The sequence below is a fragment of the Triturus cristatus genome, chromosome 5_2 (genome assembly GCF_964204655.1).
Source record: "Triturus cristatus chromosome 5_2, aTriCri1.1, whole genome shotgun sequence".
NCBI classification, from domain to species: domain Eukaryota; kingdom Metazoa; phylum Chordata; class Amphibia; order Caudata; family Salamandridae; genus Triturus; species Triturus cristatus.
This window is the reverse complement of record NC_140588.1, coordinates 223583378-223604054: the sequence shown is the minus strand read 5'-3', so window position 1 is coordinate 223604054 and position 20677 is coordinate 223583378. Positions and strand designations below refer to the sequence as shown.

At 44.8% G+C, this 20677-nt stretch overlaps 1 protein-coding gene across 12 annotated transcripts in view; it reads left to right on the top strand.

The window, feature by feature from the left end:
* PTPRM (protein tyrosine phosphatase receptor type M) overlaps nucleotides 1-20677 on the top strand; it is a 1478792-nt gene that overhangs the window by 784357 nt on the left and 673758 nt on the right. For all 12 annotated transcript variants that reach the window (XM_085607017.1, XM_085607015.1, XM_085607014.1 and 9 more), the window contains exon 11: nucleotides 13653-13755. In XM_085607017.1, coding sequence (XP_085463143.1) covers nucleotides 13653-13755 — 103 coding nt within the window. The remainder of the gene's footprint in view (nucleotides 1-13652; nucleotides 13756-20677) is intronic.

Below are 20677 nucleotides of genomic sequence, written 5' to 3'. Positions count from 1 at the left end.
ACTGCCAGCCATATCTCAAAATGTGCATTCTAATACACCACATCTAGCGCGTCTTTGAATGTGTACATTGTAATAATTTATGACCTGTTTGGGTCTATTGACTCCTGTTTTGGAGACTTTGATCCCATGGTTAAATCACTCTTGGCTACAATCTCTCTCATGATTCTTGGGGACCTCAACCTAAAAAAGTAATCAACAAAGACATCCGATTTCTCACTTCACATCACTCACCACACCTTTCACACACACCTGATAATACCGTAGACTTGATTCTTACGTCTACCAATGGTGCCATCCTTGTCAGCTACCTCCTTGACCTTTCAAGCTTCCAAGACAATGAATCCAGCTACTAAGTGGAGAAACCACCAAAAACCTGTGCCTGTATCCTCAATCAAAACCATGAAGATCTTGCATGTCTGATCAACACCACATCTTTTCTGAATTCAATTATGCTTTAAGAATGGCATTTGATACACTGTCCTATAAGCACCTTCACACAGCAACCAGCTTCCACAGCCCTTTATCACTCCTGTCTCCTACTCAATGTAAACTAACACATCCCCACCTATTTGTATATATGCAAAACCCAGACTCTTTAGAACTGTAGGCCTATAAAATGGCAGTGGGCGACCTTAAATCAGCACTAGAACTTGCAAAATATTGTCAGTTTTAGGACCCAATCTCCCCATTATTTTTGCATTCTCACCTGTTTTGCAATACCTCACCTGCGGTATCAGCAGCCTTCTCTCACCACCACAGTTATCCATCCATTGATCTTCCCTCTCTGCAACAGACTTTGCCCCCTACTTCTCAATTGCGATCTCAGAATATCAGAACAACCCTCATTGGTAACATCTCTTCCCTGCACCCCCACCAATGTCACTGAATGATCTTTCATCCAGATTACATCTCAGACTGAATTAATCCATGTCCATAAAACTGCTAACCCAGCCAGTGCACCGCCTAACCCATTCAGCCCCCAAACTCTTAAGCCTGTCTCTTGCATCACCTGACATGACTCTTTAATTACTTTCTCAACTCAAGCTCTTACGTTGCATTTAGTTGCCAGTAGTCTTGCCTTTGCTAAAACAGTCTCCCTTTTCCTGCCATTTTAGCTCTCTATCCCATTCCACCTGCCTTTAGTCTCAAAACCTGAGTGTCTTTTATTCAAACATGTTTCCCTCTTTCGCACCTTGTGGATCTTGCTCAGTCCTCTTTGTCAATCAGTCTTCTATGCTCCACATTGCACATAACGTTCCTATCTGCATGTGACCACTTCATTTATTACAGCCCAGCAAAATCACCTCATCTAGCACCATACTCCCTGACTTTTCATCAGTGTCTACTACTATAGACCAGTCGACCATACTGTCTATCCTAATCATCACTGATATCTCTGAAGAATCAATTGCCATGCCTTTTTCATCTCTCTTCAGTTGGTCCTTCTTTGTTTCTTGGGATTCATTACTCGCACATATATTTGCTTGCTTATTAGCTTCTCACAAGACTCAGTCTTGGCTTCTGTCCCATTCTCTGTGCAGGCCATGTCCCTTGGTGACATCTTTGTTTTAAATCATTCTTTACAGAAATGATACCCAAATCTGTTTCCCACTGCCTATTTGTATCCTTCCCACCTCAAACCCATCCCCCATCCCCGCCCCCCTAATCTCCAGTTATGGCGCTTGATTAAATCAGGCAGAATTAATCAAATATGTACCAAACATTTACTCCATTGGGACAATGAAGATCCACGTCAGTGTCTGCATTTCAGTAGCATCAAGCAATCCAAAGAAAGTCTCTTCCTGAGACCAGACTTCGCATTGCCTCTGTCAGCTTGTTTAAGGTATTTAATCCTAGACGTACCCAATAAGGTAAGATCCGAGGGATGAATGCACAAATACAGATCCTTAACCACCACTAACCAACCTAACCCAAACCCACCAAGACATTTAACCAGACACAACTGTAAACAGTCTACCACACTCTGACAAAAGGTCAGGTAGACCAATGTAGGCTTCTTCAACAGCTCATTAACCTTACCTAATTGAAGTGTCTTTAAAATCAAAAAAATCCAAATTGAGCTTTATTCGCATTGTATGATACATTCATAAAAGCAGGAACACAAAATATAATAACATTTACTTGATAAAAGGAATAAGAAAAAGTCAGTTTCGTTAAAAACATTTTATAAAAATGTATAATAAATCTAGACAGATGCAAACAGAGTCATAAATACATCAGTTCATATACTAACTGGGTCTTTACAAAAATACAAAGACTTCCTCTGGTTAAAAAACTGACAATAAATAGGATGCCATGATACAGAAAAGCAGGGGGTGGACAGTGACTGTAAAAACAGATAAGCAGGACATTGTGCAAATCAATGCTCACGTAGCCAGATTAAAAGAAATCTCGTCCTCTGGGTCTTAAAATATTTACAAAATAGCACTATATGCATTATACTCGGATCCGACACACTGTCACAAGGACATTTAATGAGGGACAGTGACCATTAATTAACAGACGGGTACGTTATTAATCGATGAAATATATTTAACCTAAATCTAGTGAGAAAAATAATCTATGTTTAGCATTCTGTACAAATACTAGATACGTTTGAATATCATCAGTTGATTCTGGAGGACACTGGGTTTAACAAGTTCAGAGGTCAGTCTGATGTCCTCAAACAAAGGGAGACAGGCTTGTTTGAGATCTTTTCTACTAATTTGAAGCAGTGTGTTGTGAGAGTTAAAGTATTCTGGATGCCCTAGATTAGAGCACATGTTTTAATATAGTTCAGCCAGGAGATTTGAAAGGAGAGATGAATTAAGGCAATCTCTAATAATCTCCTGATTGAGTTTAGTCTCTTCTGAGGTAAAAATCTTATGCCAGAGTAAGAGTGGTTGTGATCTAGCAGCATCTGATATAAAAGGTGTGCCCGGTTCAGAGTGGCAAATTACTGTAGGGCAACTCTGAGGGACCGATGAAAGATTCCTGAAAAAGGAGTCTTATCCAGTATTGGGGTATCTTTCATAGATTCACATGCCTGAATCATTCCCCGTCGCCGAGGCGGGAGTCCCCGGTAAATAAAAAAGTAGTGCCAAAATGCTAGTAGTAGTAGTAGGCCCAAAGAAAAGGCCAAAAGCCTGTATCTTAGCAGCCTATCTACCTCATTATGCAAAAAGAACCAAGAATTTGGTAACAACCAATCAGACACCAGCACCCTTCTAGAACCCTCTCAGCAGAGCCAGTTCTCCTCAGATTTTCACCGCACGTCGTGTGGAAGGGAGTCTCCCTTAGTGCCTCTCAGTTTTCTTTCAACTTGCTTCAGCATGTCAGACAAGAAGGCTTTATTTAAGTCCTGCAGGACCTGCACCAAGAAAAGAGTCCATGTTGATGATCAACATGTAGACTGCATCTACTGCCTCTACCCTAAACATGAGGCAAAAGATTGCAAGATTTGCCGCACCTTCCCTACAAAAACTCTCAGGGATAGGGAGGCGAGAGTGCTTTTGTGGCTTAAATCCTCTTCGGCTGAGGAGGATGACAAAGCCTCTACTTCTAGCAAGAGAGCTAGATCGCAGGACAGCTCTTCCAGCGAAGGGAAGAAGCGTCAGAAATCGCATCATTCTACTTCTGATGCGCACTCTCCTCAGGAATCTACAGTCAAGCAAACTGTGAGTAAAAGCCTTTCAAAATCTTTGGCTTACTCTCAATCTTCAGTTTCTGTCACCTCGTCTGCTTCTTCATTGACGCAAACATTCACGACGACGGCGCTTACCTCTCCTATTATGTCTACGAAGATTACTATCCTCTCAAAGAAGCCCACCGTCGAGGGGTCGTCGACGAAGTCCTCGTCGACGAAGTCAGCAGTACCGCCGTCGACGATTCCGCCATTAAAAAGCCTGTCGACGTCGAGCTCGTCGACGAAGATTCCATCGTCGACGAAGATCCCGTCGACGAAGAGCTCGTCGACGTCGAGCCCGTCGGCGAAGAGCTCGTCGACGAAGATTCCATCGACGAAGACCCCGTCGACGTCGAGCCCGTCGACGAAGGGCTCGTCGACGAAGATTCCATCGATGTCGAGCCTATCGACGACGGCTCCATCGACGTCGAGCCTGTCGACGACTGCTCCGTCGACGGTGAGCCAGTCGACGACGATAGCACCATCTACGATACCGTCGACGATCCCGTCGACGATCCCGTCTACCACAGTCCCGTCGACGACGACCTCGTCGACGATGATCTCTACTCCAGTTTCCACCAGGACTTTTCAACTAAAGTCTTTTCAAAGGCAGGACATTTCACCGCTTACTCCCTCGCATCTCCTGGAAACTTATGTGCAGTGTGACGATGATGATTATGTGGACGACGAGGACGAAGGGCCCTTTGGGGTTGCTCGCCATCCTTCGGAACTGCACATCAAATGTCAGGAGGACGATGAGGATGAGGATTATCAAGGGCATTACTATCAGGAAGACATAATCGTTCCGCATCATAGACCCTGCTACACACAACCTCGTAGGAATGAGATGTCACATCTGCCTCCTACTTTGATACAAGACCTACAAGCCATGCTTGCAGATTATAAGCAGCGTTTTCCACCGCAGCCAAACGTTCCACAGGTTCCACAGACTGCGCCGCAGCCGGACCCATTGCCTCTGCCTGAGGGTCCAGCCCCAATGCCTCAACTGCCTGATCCTCCACAGGACCCGCATCAGGATACAACCTCGGAGGAGGAATACGAAGAGGGCGAGTTGCCAGACCCAGCAGACCCTTGGGATTCATATATAATCCCTATGCCTTCGCCACCTACCCCTCTACCATCTGATTCGCCTCCAGAAGATATAGGGGGGTTCCATAACCTTATGCAGCGAGCTGCGACCAGGTTCAGCTTGCCGGTTACCATTGAGCAGTCTGACTGTTTTCTGCATGATTTTAAGGAGGAGTCAAGGAAGGTTACGAGAGCTATCCCCATCATTGACTATATTTGGAAAGAAGGGGTTAAAATCATGAAAAACCCGGCATCAGTACCAGCGGTGCTTCCACGGATTGACAAAAAATACCGTGCTCCAGCCGACAGTCCCTCTTGTCTCACTGGTCAACCGCGTCCAGACTCGGTTATATCTCAGGCTGCCCAACAAAAGTCTAAGAATCCGGCAGCACCGGTCACTACACCACCGGATAGGGAAGGACGCCGACTGGATCTAATTGGGAAACAATTTTCAACTATGGCAGCTGCTTCCATCAGGGCAGCCAACTCCCTAGCGATAATTGGGCGTTATGACCGCCAGATGTGGTCAGAAATGGCAAGCTTTATCGACCTCATCCCAGAGGATAACAGGCAAGATGCTCGAAAGGTTTTGTTGGAGGGTGAGCGTGCAGCCTCAGAGACTATCGACTGCGCACTGGATATTGCGAATACTAACTTTCGCCAGTTGGCTGGGGCTGCGGTTCTTAGGCGCCAGGGTTGGCTGAAAGCTACCACGTTCAGACCAGAGGTCCAGACAAAAATATTGGACATGGCCTATGATGGCGAATCATTGTTTGGAAAACACATAGATGATGCACTCCAAGCAATTAAAACGGATACTGATACTGCAAGATCGTTGGGCTCCTTGCAATACAAAAGAGGTACCTTCAGAGGAGCAAGGGGCCGTGGATTTTCTTCCAGAGGAAGTTATCATACCCAACAAAATAGGTACCAGCCTCAGTATCGGCAATCATATCAGTCTTCCTACAGACAGACCAATACATCTGGTTTCTCTCGTCAAGGCGGACGAAAAAGATCGCAGAATCAGGGAAGAGACACCTCACGGAAGCAATGATTTCTGCAGGGCGCCTTTCACTCCTTTTCCCCTCCCTGTGGGTGCAAAAATTTCAACTTTTGCGACCAGGTGGCAAGAAATTACGTCGGACCAGTGGGTTCTGGACCTGGTTCACAACGGTCATACCTTAGAGTTTGTCACCAAACCACCCAACAAACCACCCAAGGGACCCCCTCCCCCTCGTCTTCACTTACTATTCAAAGAAGCTTTAACAATGCTCCTCAAGAACGCAATCGAGAAGGTTCCTGCACTTCAAAAGGGGACAGGTTTCTATTCCCGCTTTTTTCTCATCAAGAAGAAATCAGGGGAGTGGCGCCCAATCTTAGACCTTCGCAATCTGAACAGATTCCTCAAGAAGCAGGGATTTCGCATGGTCACTCTGGCGGAAATTCTAGGTTGCCTCAACGAGGGAGATTTTCTAGCTTCCTTAGATATGGAAGACGCTTACTTTCACATCCCAATACATCTGAAGCATCGCAAGTATCTTCGCTTCACAGTGGCTGGCGCCCATTACCAGTTCAAGGTGCTCCCGTTTGGGTTAAAATCTGCCCCAAGGATCTTTACGAAGTGCCTAGCTCCAGTGGCAGCAGTGTTGCGCTCCCAAGGAATCCAAGTCTTTCCGTATTTAGACGACTGGCTAATAAAGGGTCCTTCGGAAAGATCAGTCAAGACTGCCGTGACAACATCTCTTCGTCTGTTCCATTCTCTGGGGCTTACGATCAACAGGAGCAAATCTCAATTACAACCAAGGCAGATCCTTCCTTTTTTGGGCGCGCTGTTAGATACCGTCCGCTGCAAGGTATTCTTGTCTCACGAACGGCAGGTTCGTCTTCAAAACTTAGCAATCCGAATTTCCAAAAGAAAGTCAGTTTCTGTCCGGATGTTCGCGTCGCTGCTAGGGATGTGCTCCTCTGCAATACACCTCGTTCCTCTGGCGCGGCTCCGCATGCGACCCTTGCAGGAGGAGTTACACCTTCAGTGGCAGCAGGTGATGGCCTCCTTCGACGACATCATCAGAGTCACTTCAGGCATGAAGAGCGCTCTACGTTGGTGGTCCCATATTCCCAACTTATCAGAAGGACTTACTTTCATTCAGAAAATTCCAGACTTTGTCCTCACTACCGATGCTTCCATGGAAGGATGGGGAGGTCATCTCCAAGACTTACAGATACAGGGGAAGTGGTCCCCAGAGTACAAAAACAAACACATCAACAGTCTGGAATTGCGAGCAATTTTTCTGTCTCTGCAAGCTTTCCTTCCAAGGATTGCAGGTTCTTCGGTTCTGATTCGAACCGACAATACCACCAGCATGTTCTACGTGAACAAACAAGGAGGAACAAGATCAGCAACTTTGTCCACGGAAGCTCAGGAGTTGTGGGAATGGGTCACACTCCACAACATAACCCTCAGAGCAGAACATGTCAGAGGTCTCTGCAATACATTAGCGGACACGCTCAGCAGATCCCAATCAGATTGCCACGAATGGGAGCTAGAGCAAGCTCAGGTGCTCAGAATATTCAGAGCTTGGGGAACACCACCGCTGGATTTGTTCGCCACGAAGGAGAACAAGAAATGCCGCTTCTATGCCAGCAGATACCCTCAACAGGGCTCAAGGGGGAATGCCCTGTCCATGCGATGGTCAGGGATTTGTGCTTACGCTTTTCCCCCGATACCCCTGATACCGAGAGTCATACGCAAGATGAAGTTGGAGGGCTGTCGTCTCATCTTGATTGCACCCAGATGGCCACGCCAATACTGGTTTCAGGAGCTCCTATTGCTATCACAGGACCAGCCGATCAGTCTTCGCCCGACGCCCACAATGCTGTCAAGGAACAAGGGTCAGGTTCTCCACCCGGACCCTCAGTCCCTACATTTACACGCATGGCTCCTGACTTCTTAGAGTTTAAGGACCTGGATATATCTCAGGACTGTAGGGATATATTAACAAAATCACGAGCTCAGAGCACGATAAAAACTTACCGTCTAAAATGGAAACGGTTTTGCTGCTGGTGTGAAGCAAACCAGGTGCACCCGGTGGATGACCCTGCAGAAAAGATCCTTCCTTACTTGTTACACCTGGCAAGATCTGGGCTTTCTTTCCCTTCAGTCAAGGTCCACTTAGCTGCACTTTCCAGATTCAGAAGGGGTGCTCATGGCCCTTCCCTTTGTTCATCCTCTTTAATTAAACAGTTTATGAAAGGACTATTCCGAGAGTTTCCTCCGGTCAGACTTCCGCCACCGGAATGGGAACTCAACACAGTCTTATTGCAGTTAATGAAGCATCCATTCGAGCCCATCCATAAGGCTGACCTAAAATTCCTTACATGGAAGGTTGCTTTACTTCTGGCTTTAACATCAGCTCGAAGAGTGAGTGAAATTCAGGCGTTTACTGTAAAGGAACCTTTTCTACGCTTCACTCAAGACTACGTGCACCTCCGAACTAATCCAACGTTTATCCCTAAGGTGCCTTCACAGTTTCATCTTAATGAACCAGTGACGTTAAAGACTTTCTTTCCTAATCCATCCACCCCAGTGGAACGAGCCTTACATTCTCTCGATATCAAGAGATGTCTTAAATTCTATCTTCTGAAAACAAAGAACCTCAGAAAGTCCGATCAATTATTCGTGGCTTATGGCCAAACTACTCTGGGAAAGGCGGTTACAAAATCCACCATTGCCAGATGGATAGCATCTACAATACTTTTCTGCCATGACAAGGCTCACAGGCCTCTGTTGAGGAAACCCAAGGCCCATTCCACGAGGACAGTAGCAGCGTCTACAGCATTGTTTGCTGGTGTGACTCTAGAAAATATCTGCCGTGCTGCGACGTGGAAAAATGTCCACACTTTTACCAGACATTACTGCCTCCAATCTACGCATCGTGATGATGCAGCAGTTGGGCAAGCTGTACTACGACATCTGTTTCTTTGAGATACCTTCAGGTACCCTTTTTTCATATTTTAATATGTAAGATGTTGATATCTTTAATATAACAATGCAATGTGTTACAATGATGATTTGCTTTCATGTTAACATGCTTTTCTCTTTATACCAGATGGCATATTTTGAATTTTAAGATCTTTTCTTATAACTCTTGTTAACAAGCTGTGGATGCAATTGGGGAGTATCAGCACTAGTCTTCCGCCATCCGCAAACGACTGTATACTTGGTATACTGCTCGCTATTCTGATTCAGGCATGTGAATCTATGAAAGATACCCCAATACTGGATAAGAAAACAAGTTACTTACCTGTAACTACAGTTATCCAGTATTGGTATCTTTCATAGATTCACATGCACCCACCCTCCTCCCCGTAGAGTCAGTTCTATATAATTTGGGACGTTCACTTCCCACTTGTGCTACGAAAATCTGAGGAGAACTGGCTCTGCTGAGAGGGTCCTAGAAGGGTGCTGGTGTCTGATTGGTTGTTACCAAATTCTTGGTTCTTTTTGCATAATGAGGTAGATAGGCTGCTAAGATACAGGCTTTTGGCCTTTTCTTTGGGCCTACTACTACTACTAGCATTTTGGCACTACTTTTTTATTTACCGGGGACTCCCGCCTCGGCGACGGGGAATGATTCAGGCATGTGAATCTATGAAAGATACCAATACTGGATAACTGTAGTTACAGGTAAGTAACTTGTTTTCTTCTACCACTTGAACGGATTGGCACTCACTGTACCTCCAAACCCCTGCCGCATACAGGCCAGTTGACAGAAAGCCTTATAAATAGCTATAATTTCCTTAGGTGGTTTCTTTCCTAATTTGCTTGCAAATTTCTGAAGCACATTAATGGCCCACGTAAAGTGAAGTTCCTAGTAATAATTGCTTATTTCCAGGACCACCGTCTATCGAACACAAATCCCAAATAGGAAAAGGAAGGGGTGAAGTTGATTTTGGTATCCCTGATCGCGAAATCATGACTGCTCGTATTTCCCCTTCCACATTTCATTATAAACGTTTTGCTGATGTTAAGTAAAAGCCCTAAGTCCTTCATATATTCTGCAAGACAGGCGAGTAGCCTTCGCAGAGCCAGAGGAGTGTGAGCCATAAGGACGTCATCGTCCGCCTAAAGGAAGGCCCGGATCGGCTGTTTGTCTACTTGGGGGAGGTCAGCACAGTTTTCTACTAGAACACTGCCTAAGTGGCTGATATATATACATTAAACAGAACGCTCCAGGTCACCTGTAGACATAGGATCTGAAACTTAATGAAAAAATTCACCCATTTCAAGGTATCGACCCTACCCACGTAGCCCTGACACATTCCATAATAGGGTACTACATAGTAAATATTGTGTGCGTGAGTCAGTGTGAATAGTTGAATGGAAATGGCCACCCAGGATGTCACAAGGGGGGGGAGGGAGCGGAACTGTCCAGTAATAGGGACGGGGAAGTTAAGAGAGTGTGTGGGGTGAAATAGGGAGTAGGGCTACCGTGTCTACTAAGATACTAAGTCCAACAGTGATTGAGGTGGGGGCTAATGCTATTTCTACATAAAATCAGTCCACACTAGCTAGAGAGGACAACCTTTCATAGCAATTTGAGGTTGGTACTGCAAAATGATGTGAAGGGGTATGAGTGGTTGGGATGCAAGGGTACGAATGAAAGTGTGGACCATGAACAAAGGGAGGTGGCTGATAAAAATATGAAAGCGCAGCACTGAAACTTGGTGTGGAGAAACTTTAAGGGATCTGGGTCTGGGAAGAATAGTATTCACTAGACTAGGGGATTTAAAAATCAACTCAGCATTGTCCCCCCTGGAAGTTTTTTTACCCTTTCCCACCCATCTAACCCTTCTGACCATTTTGAAATTGTCAAAAAGGACGGCTCCTAGGTTAGCTTTGCTTCCCAGCCAGTTGAGGGATTTGTTTCTCAGAGCTTCCCAAGATTCATGTTTAGCCCCATGCAGGATAGGCACATTTGCTAGCATGACAACATATGTGGTAACTGCAGGGAGCAGATCCAGTGTCTCCCCAATTCCACCCACCTTTCCTGCCGCTAGAGTGTAACAATACTGATTATTAGGTTGGGCAGAGATGGATAGCATGTGAGGGTGGGGAAACCCTACTACTATCAGCAGTCGTTGGCATAATATGATTTGCCAAGCAATTGCATTAGATTAGTACCCCAGTGTTCATCTGAACTGTGGGTTGGGGAACCACACTGTATGAAATACCAGGTAATGTCATAGTGGAAGCCTTGCTAGTTCCAAGCCTGGATTGCTTTGCGGCTGTGGATCTATTAGAACTCAGCAGATCCTGACAATTGGAGGTGATACTCTCCACATGCGTCAACCTAGAGATAATGGAATCAAAAAGAACCTTAACCATGGATTGCAGGAATTGGAGTGAATCAGCCAGCATTTTTAGGTCTCGGCTCGAAGGCTGCGCTTGCGCAGTCTCGATCCGAGATTTAATGACTTGGAGAAGAGGGGCTTGAACCCGCCCCTCTTCTCCCCTGTTTTCCATTGGCTGGCCTCTTCAATGCTGGCCAGCCATTGGAGAAGAGGTCCCGTCACTCCGATCAGGCCCCGTCCTTTTCGGATCGGGGGGCGTGTTTTTTGCAGAAAGTCTAATTATCTCCTCCAGCCAATGGCAAGAGGAGATAACAGCAAAACACGCCCCCGAATCCGAAACCGCCGCTGCCTTTCTCTGAGGCATTTCTGCTTCGCCTCGGAGAAAGGCGGTGGGGTTCCGGCGTCCGGACGCATTTGTTAATTGGCGTTTCTGGTAGGAGTCTTAATTGGTGAGTGAAAACTTTTCTTTTGCAGTCCGATCCGGGTTTCTTTCATTCGTCTGACTTGTAGTATCCGGCTCCTCGGAATTCAAATACTGTGTCACTCGGCGTGTGTGATGCTGATGAGAAGTGATTGGCAACTTTATCTTCTGCTTTCCACAAATGTAAACACTTGCTGCCATGTTTGACGAGCGTAGCTTGAAGGTGCACTTCCTTTAAAAGCGTGTCCATTTCATTCTTGTGATCCGAGGCAGCCAACTTTCTGAAATTTAAATTATACTACGGAGATCTAAAGTTATTGAAAGATGGCGGTATAATTATTCAGTATTTTTGCTAAACTACCTTACATAGTGCGCATTAGGACGCACATCGGTACGCAAAGCCACGCACCTGAAAATACAATAACAGGCTGTTAAGGCAACCAGCAGTATGCTTACTACATGCGTGTTTTTACCGGGAAAAGAGCCCCTGTGCAACCGATGGAATACGTAAGCACTTTGGCACAGCTGTCATTGGCCAGAAAAACCGAATTTATTAAAACTAACACCGACTACTTCCTTCCACAAAACTGAGTAGGGCTCCGCAGCGGCGTAACAAAACTCGAGGGGGGGCGCTGTAAAGTGCACGGAGGGGGACTCCACGCCCTGGCTCCAATCCAGCATTTTTGCTAAGGGGGGGGGGGGGGGGGCTTATGTTATGCCACTGGGGCCCCCGGTCTGCGTTGGAGACGTTTACCCCACTACCAGAAGGCCCACGCTGATGTATCCTGCGAATTAATGGTATATTAAACTCCACAAACGTGCTAACGAAGAACAAATGTTCCCTAATTAACAAATATTTCTTAGTGCCTCAGAGGGGCAGTAGAATAAGGGAGATAGTGGAGGAGAGAGCAGTGTAGGGATATGTAGGAGGTGCGGGTAAGAGTATATTTTCGTTCACTGCGATACCGTTATGTATTTCTCTATTGGTGTCAGTTACACATTGTTTTGAAAAGCGCTTGATTTGAGCTCCCTTTGCCAACTTTCAATAAAACGTTATTTGTAGAGCGCAACTTAATACCCGGGAGGTATCTAGGCGCTGTGCTGCAGGCATCATTCAAAGACCCAGGTGTTGGTGTGTGTTATGTTTTTGTTTTAGCAGTCGCTCTTCATCTCCTTGGTGTCTGGGACCAGCATCTCTCCTCAACCAGTCACGTGCAAGTGGAAATTTGACACTGTTGTAACTGGGTTACATAGCCATTTAGGTGTTTTTACGAGTCTGAGTGTTTCTCCATTTGTAGAGCAATTTCATAAGGCTTAGGGTGGGTGCGTACTTGTGGTGGGTGAATGAGAAGGGTATTTTTAGCCAAACACTGATTTACTGTTGTTGTGTAGGGGTTGAAATTGAGTTGGTAGGCAATGTTACTGTGGTACTAAGTGGGTATGGAGTCTGCTCCATTTCAGTGCTTAATTTGTAAAAAATAAAAAATAAATTAACCAGAAGTCACAGGGCAGTCTGCATGGCCTAGGTGAGGCGCCCCTAGGGGACCCTCTACAGTCCCTATGCCCTAGGTACTCAGGAACCATTTACTAGGGCTTATTATATGTAATATTGAAAAAGCTTCCACTTTAAGCCCTGGTGACAACACGACGATGTTGCTGCTCCTGAGTTTCAAGAGAAGGGAAATCTTTAAAGGTTACAACGGTAAAGCTAACTTCTCCACTAGAGAGAAGTGAGCACGCACGTCAATGTGCCTGCTGTTACAGAAAACGGACAAAAAACGGACCGCTGGTGCCAGGGCACAAAACAGAGCCCGATAGAGACCCGTTTCGAGGCCCTATTTAATAAAAAAACTGCCGATGCTCTTCACTGGTGAGACCCGGCCCTCTTAAAGCCCTGGCTGTAGCGTATATGTGTGTGGGAGGCTCTGTGTGTGGGAGGCTGTGTGTGTGTGTGGGAGGCTGTGTGTGTGTGTGTGTGTGTGTGTGTGTGTACCTGTAGGAAAGTCCTTTGATGCTTTGATTGAAAGGTTTGCCCTTCATGATTTTAATTGTCCTGTACCATGCCCAAGCATCACGGTTTTGTTCCATGGTCTCTTTCTGCAGCTCCGTTGATGCCAACATACGAACTCGAGACGCCTTTGAACCAGACCGACAGCACCGTGACAATCATGCTCAAGCCGGCCCAGAGCAGAGGCGCCCCTGTAAGGTACGACGGAGAAAGACCCGAATCAAATTGTAATTAATTAATTAATTGCCAAAATGCCTTTTCTGGGAATTATTTTCTACCTTGAATTCAATTTCCGAATAGATGTCTGTACCATCTCTAATTACATTTAAGAGCCAGAGGAAATTAAGGGTTTTTAATGGCTAGTTTTCTAGCATTGTTTTTAGCTGCTTGCCCTTTGAAGACCAGGAACCAAGGGGCACTGCGTGAGTGACCGCTGAACTTGATAAATGCCATTGATTGCTGCTTCGGAATTTAACTGACCGCCAGTAAATAATAGTAAATTTAAAAAAAATATATATATATATCATATGTGATCAAGGCCGTTGTACCGGCCGAACCGCGTCATGGCAGGCAGTAGAGAGAAATAAAAATATCCATTTTTGCCACTAAGAGGAGTTCGCTCGTTCCTTTTCGCCGCATCAGGAGGTTAAGGAATGTTTTGAATATATATATATATATATATATATCACGAGAAACTCTTACTTTTCGTCGTTGGGGCCCCCCAACCCTGCAGGGCGTTCTCAGCTGGCAGGGACGAAGCTTCCTGTTATTTAATGCACACAAAGAAAGTGCTGAGACCAATTCATGGCAACGCCACATGTTTATTCTCCAAGTGGAGAATATATATATATTCACTTAAAAAACCATAGGTTTCACACAAGTTATAGTTAGCTGTACATTTCACTCGTAAAAAACCAATGAAATTCCACGTTATAGTTAGATCAGGTAACTATAACTTGCGCGACCGCAATGCACAATGTGTCATTTGAGATGTCATCATTGATGTGATGAGTGATGTCACTGACCATGTCATGAGTGATGTAATATGTGACGTCATCAGCAGTGGATTGCGGTCGCGCAAGTTATAGTTACCTGATCTAACTATAACGTGGAATTTCATTGGTTTTTTACGAGTGAAATATACAGCTAACTATAACTTGTGTGAAACCTATGGTTTTTTAAGTGAATTTGCAAGGTTTTTTAAATGCTAATTCCTAACTATAACGTGTGTGAAACCTATGGTTTTTTCAGTGAATTTGTACGGTTTTTTAAATGCTAAGTTATCTATTTATTGTTAATTTTTGCGCGCACGGTGCGCTTCGCGCACCGTGCACGCGCTGTGGTCACTCGGTGGGCTTCGCGCACCGAGTGCCCACCTTGCGCATTTCGTACCGTGCACGCCATGCCATTTTTTACTAAATATCAATTTTTTTTTTCTCCCTTGGGGGGCCTTAGATTTATATATTAAATGTGATTGTTAATTTTTATTTTTTTTTATTTTTTTTTACCATACGAGTACGGTAAGCTTACCGTAAGCGCACTCCGCGATTTTTTAAAAACATTATTAAATTTATTTTTCATACTTTTTGGTCCTTTGTGAACCCCCTGACGAACGCTAGGGGGTCTGCAACTCTCTTCGTTGCCCCCTTTTCATGTTATCAACCTTTGTTTTTCAGTGCGAGAGACAGAAAATGGCGGCCGATACTTCCTGGTTTCGACCGATTAGAATGTTTACTTTGATCTAACAACCAATCAGAATCGCGCTCGCGTACGTCACCGTACGCGTACGGTAAGCTTACCGTAAGCGCACGGAGCGCGCTTACAGATATATATATTGATTTAAATGCTATTTTCTCTGAAACTACTGAACAGATTTACACCAGACCTACAAAAGGCACTTCCTTGACCTGCGGACTACCTCTCTGCCAAATTTCAAGTAATTCTGTTCAGCCGTTCGGGCTGTAGCTGTGTCTAAAGGTCCTATGGAGAAATGCATGGGGAAAACGTGTTTTGGGACCCCCCTTTTTTCTCAGCCCCCGCTTGACGAATCACCCCGAGACTTTCAGGGTAGGAGCGGAGCATAGCGCCCCATTAGTTTTGAAACTTTTGCGAGGATTCGTCGACCGGCGCCAAAGTTATTCCAAATAGAATGTTGCGGATTTCCTATGGAAACAGGGTCCTAACTATAACTATCTACTGGCGACCACCAGCAGATAATATATATATATATATGTGTATATATATATATACATATTACTTCAAGAAACGAAAAACGCACTCTCAAAGGTCAGTCTTTTTTAATCATGAATCGCTACGCGTTTCGACACAACCTGTGTCTTGATCACACGATTACTTCTGGATTCTCGAACATACATATAGGTATATGTAAACATAGAAGAGGTGCTAACATTTTGCTCCTTTAGGCTGCAAAGCGGCCGCCATTTCTAAACAGGTACAAACCTCGTACAATTAGATGAATATAACCTAGTATTCTTTGAGTTCATACATTCAATCAGCTTGTTGCTTGTTTGCAATTTACATATTGGATTATGTCATGTTGTCGAGTACATGTAATACGTTTGACCGCACTTAAATTTAGACAAAACATTCAATCAACTTTATCCATTGTGAGCTGATAAACAGACAAAAGCTAGTAATGCTGAAAAGTCAAGCCCCACTACACATGCGCAATTCAGCGGACTAGTGCCGCATACGTTCCTATAGATGTGCAGGCATGCATGTAATGGTTTGCAAACTTCGAACTCAATTATAGGGATTTCTATACGGACTAGTGCCTCATATACAAACGTACCCATATGGACAGAATGCATAGCTCAATTGCCAAGTGGCAAGATAAAAGCCAAGAGCAGTTGGCACCTCTAATTACAACCACATGGTAGTTAGCAAAAGACCAAAGTCACGAGAGTGTACTTGACATCCCAGAAGAACTGAACTAATATACTGAAATAATATAAAAACTGTGAAATTCTTATCTCTAGGAGAGTGCGATGAAGTGTCATCCTCATGAAGAAAAGGGTAGGGAACCTGTGCCGTGTCGTGAAGAAGTGAATGGTCCCTTCCTTTCCTCCTGGATGGTGAGAGAAACATAGGTTAAAATTAGCTCTCGATTCATCATAAATCACATGACTAAACTAGCATGTTTATATAACACGATATCGGAGACATTCACTATTCATAAAATACATATAAATTACATTTCAAAATACAGAATACAGATAGATATCGCAATACACTATTAAGTGTTCAGTCATCATGTAAGTGTGTTGCAAGCTCCTCGTCCATATTATGCCCCCCAGGGAACTTGGTTTCTAATTCCATGATCCATTTGGATTCCCTCTTCCTCAGGGCCAGTTCTCTATTACCTCCTCTTTTGGAAACATGCACCTGTTCTAAGGCGAAGTACTTTAAAAGAGAGTTATTGGACTGGTGTACACCCTGGAAGTGTCGAGCAATGGGATAATTCTGGTCTTTGTTGGTTATGGCTCTAAGGTGTTCCTGTATCCGCTTTTTAACCATGCAAGTTGTACTCCCAACATACCAGAGTCCGCACGGGCATTCCAAGACATACACTACATAGTTAGTGCTACATGTTAGGAACTGCGAGATAGTTTTATTCTGTCTTAATCCCGGGATCCTGAAATCCTTAACCATGTGGCTACATTTGCAGGCTTTGCAATGGCCACATGGATAGAACCCTTTGAGATCGAAGCGGTTCCTATTGGGTGTTTCTGTGATATCTCCTCTGACCAAAATATCTTTCAAATTCCTCCCTCTTCTATATGTTATTAGAGGTCTGTCACCAATGGTCCCACCAATGACAGAATCTGATTTCAAGATCCTCCAATTGTCAGCTAGCATTTTCTGGACCTGTTTGGATTCGTGATTGAATGTAGTTATCACTCTAGTTGGTATTTCTTCCTGGTCCTCCCTGGTGGAGTATTCCAAGGCTTGAGATCTGCTGATTCCACTGATCTTCTTTACTGCCTTGTTTAGTACCCATTCGGGGTACCCCCTTTCCCTGAATCTGCCTAGTACGATACCAAGTTCTTTCTTAAAGTCTTCCTCCGTGCTGCAATTTCTCCGTGCTCTAAGCACCTCCCCAAAGGGGATGCTCCATTTAAGTGGCTCTGGATGAGCACTGTTAGCATGGAGCAAGCTGTTCCCGGAAGTTTCCTTCCGGTGTAAGCTGGAAACCATTCTGCCCTCCTGTATAGAAATGGCGGTGTCTAGGAATTCGATTTTATTACTACTTATGTTAGCGGTAAGGTGTATATTATACTTGTTGTTGTTAAGTTTCCTAATGAATTCCCTAGCTTCCTCTTCATTGCCCTTCCAAATGACGAAGAGATCGTCAATATACCTTAGCCACACCAAGACTTTTTCAAAGTCTGGGTCCATGTCACTGTTCGTGTGGAGCTCCTCCTCCCACTTGCCCAGGAAGAGGTTCGCAAAATTAGGTGCGAAGCACGTACCCATGGCCGTGCCGCGGACCTGTTTGTAAATTTCACCATTAAATAGGAAGATGTTATTCTTCAGACATAGACCCATCATGTCAATTAACATATTGGTGTGATCAAGATAGCAGATATTTCTTGCTTTGAGAAAGTGGAGACATGCTTCAATGCCCTGGGTGTGGTCAATGATGGTGTATAATGAACTCACATCCAGGGCAATGAGAAGATATTCATCTGCCCATGTGACATCAGAGATTTTGTTCAGAAAATCTTTCGTATCCCTTATATGTGAGGGTAACTGAGTGACATACTCTCTAAGAAAGAAGTCAACGTATTTTGATATGTTCTCGTTGACATTACCTAGTGATGATACTATAGGTCTCCCTGGTGGTACAAGTGGGTTTTTATGTATCTTCGGGAGTAAGTACAGGATAGGTAGTTTGGGGAAATCTTTCTTTAGAAAACAGTATTCCTGCCATGTGATGAGTCCTTCTTTTTGCCAATTAGCTAGTTTGTCCCATGTGTTATTTATGCTGTCATTATATACATCAGTGGTACATTTACAATAAAAGTTCGCATCTGAAAGTTGTTTTAGTGCTTCATCAACGTACATACGTTTGTCCCACAAGACAATATTGCCTCCCTTGTCGGAGGGTCTGATTACCATACTGCTGTCTTGTGCTAGAGAAAGGATAAAGGTTCTTTGCTGATTGGAAAGATTACAGTCATAATTCTGACGTGTACCTAGTCTGTGTTTGTGCTTAATCATTTCCTTCGTTACCACTTCCTGAAAGGTGTCTATTGAGTCGTGTGGCAAAGTCGGAAAGAAAACGGATCTGGGCTTAAACGTAGTGCACGCTGCCCTATGAGTATTGACACTCTCCAGATCTTCTGAATCCTGGGACCCCCCAGTGCCCATAGCAGGCTCTGCTAGATCATACATAGTTTCTAGGACATCTGCATCACCAACATTGAGATTCGGTTGCGACCAGATATCCAATTGTTGATCACTGTTTTCAGGTGGTCTGGCGTTCCTTAGGCTATGCCATTTTTTTAATTTAAGTTTTCTTACGAACTTAAAAATATCCACTCTGGTGTTAGCATAATTATACAACTCCGTGGGGCAGTAAGTTAAGCCTAAGCATAGCGTTGTTTTTTCCATGGGTGTAAGGAATCTAGAGGAAAGATTGATAATTGTTCTATTTACCATTTCCTCATCCATGATTAGTATATTTTCCTTTGGCCTCCTCTTTTGGTTCCCATGAGTGCCTTGCTTATTTCTCCTTTGTCGGAGCCTGAGTCTCCTCTGCTTGGACCGCCCCTGCCTCTTCCTCTTCCTCTTCCTTGCCCTCGGCCACGTCCCCGTCCTCTCTTCGGAGTGGTCGATTGGGTATCTTCCTTCTGTCGTCTGGTCCTCATGACGCGAAATTCGTCTAAAAAAGACGCAGGTTTACTTGTTATCTCAACTTCAGAGGAAGTACTGGCTGTTGTATCTGAGAGTTCTGTGTCCGAATCTTCTGTTGTCGGTGTTTCAGTTACTGGTTCCACATTTTCAAAGGTGTTTCCTTGGTTGTCTTTCTGCTTATAGAGATGATCATATTTCTGGCTATACGTTAGGATGCGACCGCTCTCGTAGTCCGCACAATCTCTATGCAGCTTTCTCTGTTTCCGTGATTTGATATCATCTTCATATCTCTTGAGTCTGTTCACCAAGTCTTCTTTGAATTTTTTGATCTCCTCCTGGTCGGTACTCTTTTTGAAATCGTCATTGATCGCTTCCAATTCTTTGATTATTTCCTCTCTGTCCTCCCATGCGTATTTAATGAGGATCAGAAGCATGTTCTTGGAACTCAGGGCCGAATTGTTTGCCCAGTCTTCAAGCATCCGTGGGTTCCTTGCCTCATGTGACGGGGTAGTATATATGCGCAAACCACGTGGCACCATTTCCTTGTCAACATAGTCTTGAAGTGAGACTGCCTCCCACCATTTCGATGCTTCCTGTTTTTTTAGTTTCTCATACCTCCGCATTTTGGTGTTCAACGTATTGACATCTGGTTTATTTGTAGAAGCTCCAGCTTGGCTTCCCTTGCCGGGAGCTCTTGCGAACAAAGTTTGAGCTTCCCTACGTCTCTCACTGTCACTCTCCATAACTTATGTCAATTACTTCCGGATGTAGCACACACTCTGTGTCTTCTGTTTGCACTTGAGAAACCCGCGGACAAACAGAACCTGTAGTGTCTGCTGCACCCTCCGATTTAATTAATCATGACCGACCTCCCCGCTGTATATACGCGGTTCCTGATGCCTTGGTAAATAATATTGTTTGAATCGTATGGGAGTTAAAAGTGGCCCCGTCTGCTTCTCTCCGTTGTTACAGTAAAGTACAGTCCGTTCTGCTCGGAGGCAAGTACCGGGCCCGCCCGCATCCGCGCTAGGAGGGTAAACACTCGTGCACAAGTGCCCGCCTGCCACCCTCCCCCGCAGCACACACCGGGACCCGGCTTACCTCCTTTGCATACAGGCTCACGATTCTCTCCCGATTCGTCTATCCACGGAGTCTCCTCGTATCTCCAAGGCCGGCGAGTGATCCCTCCGTTTCAATACAATAACAATCGGGTCCTTCCGGGATCCAAGCCCTCGTCAGG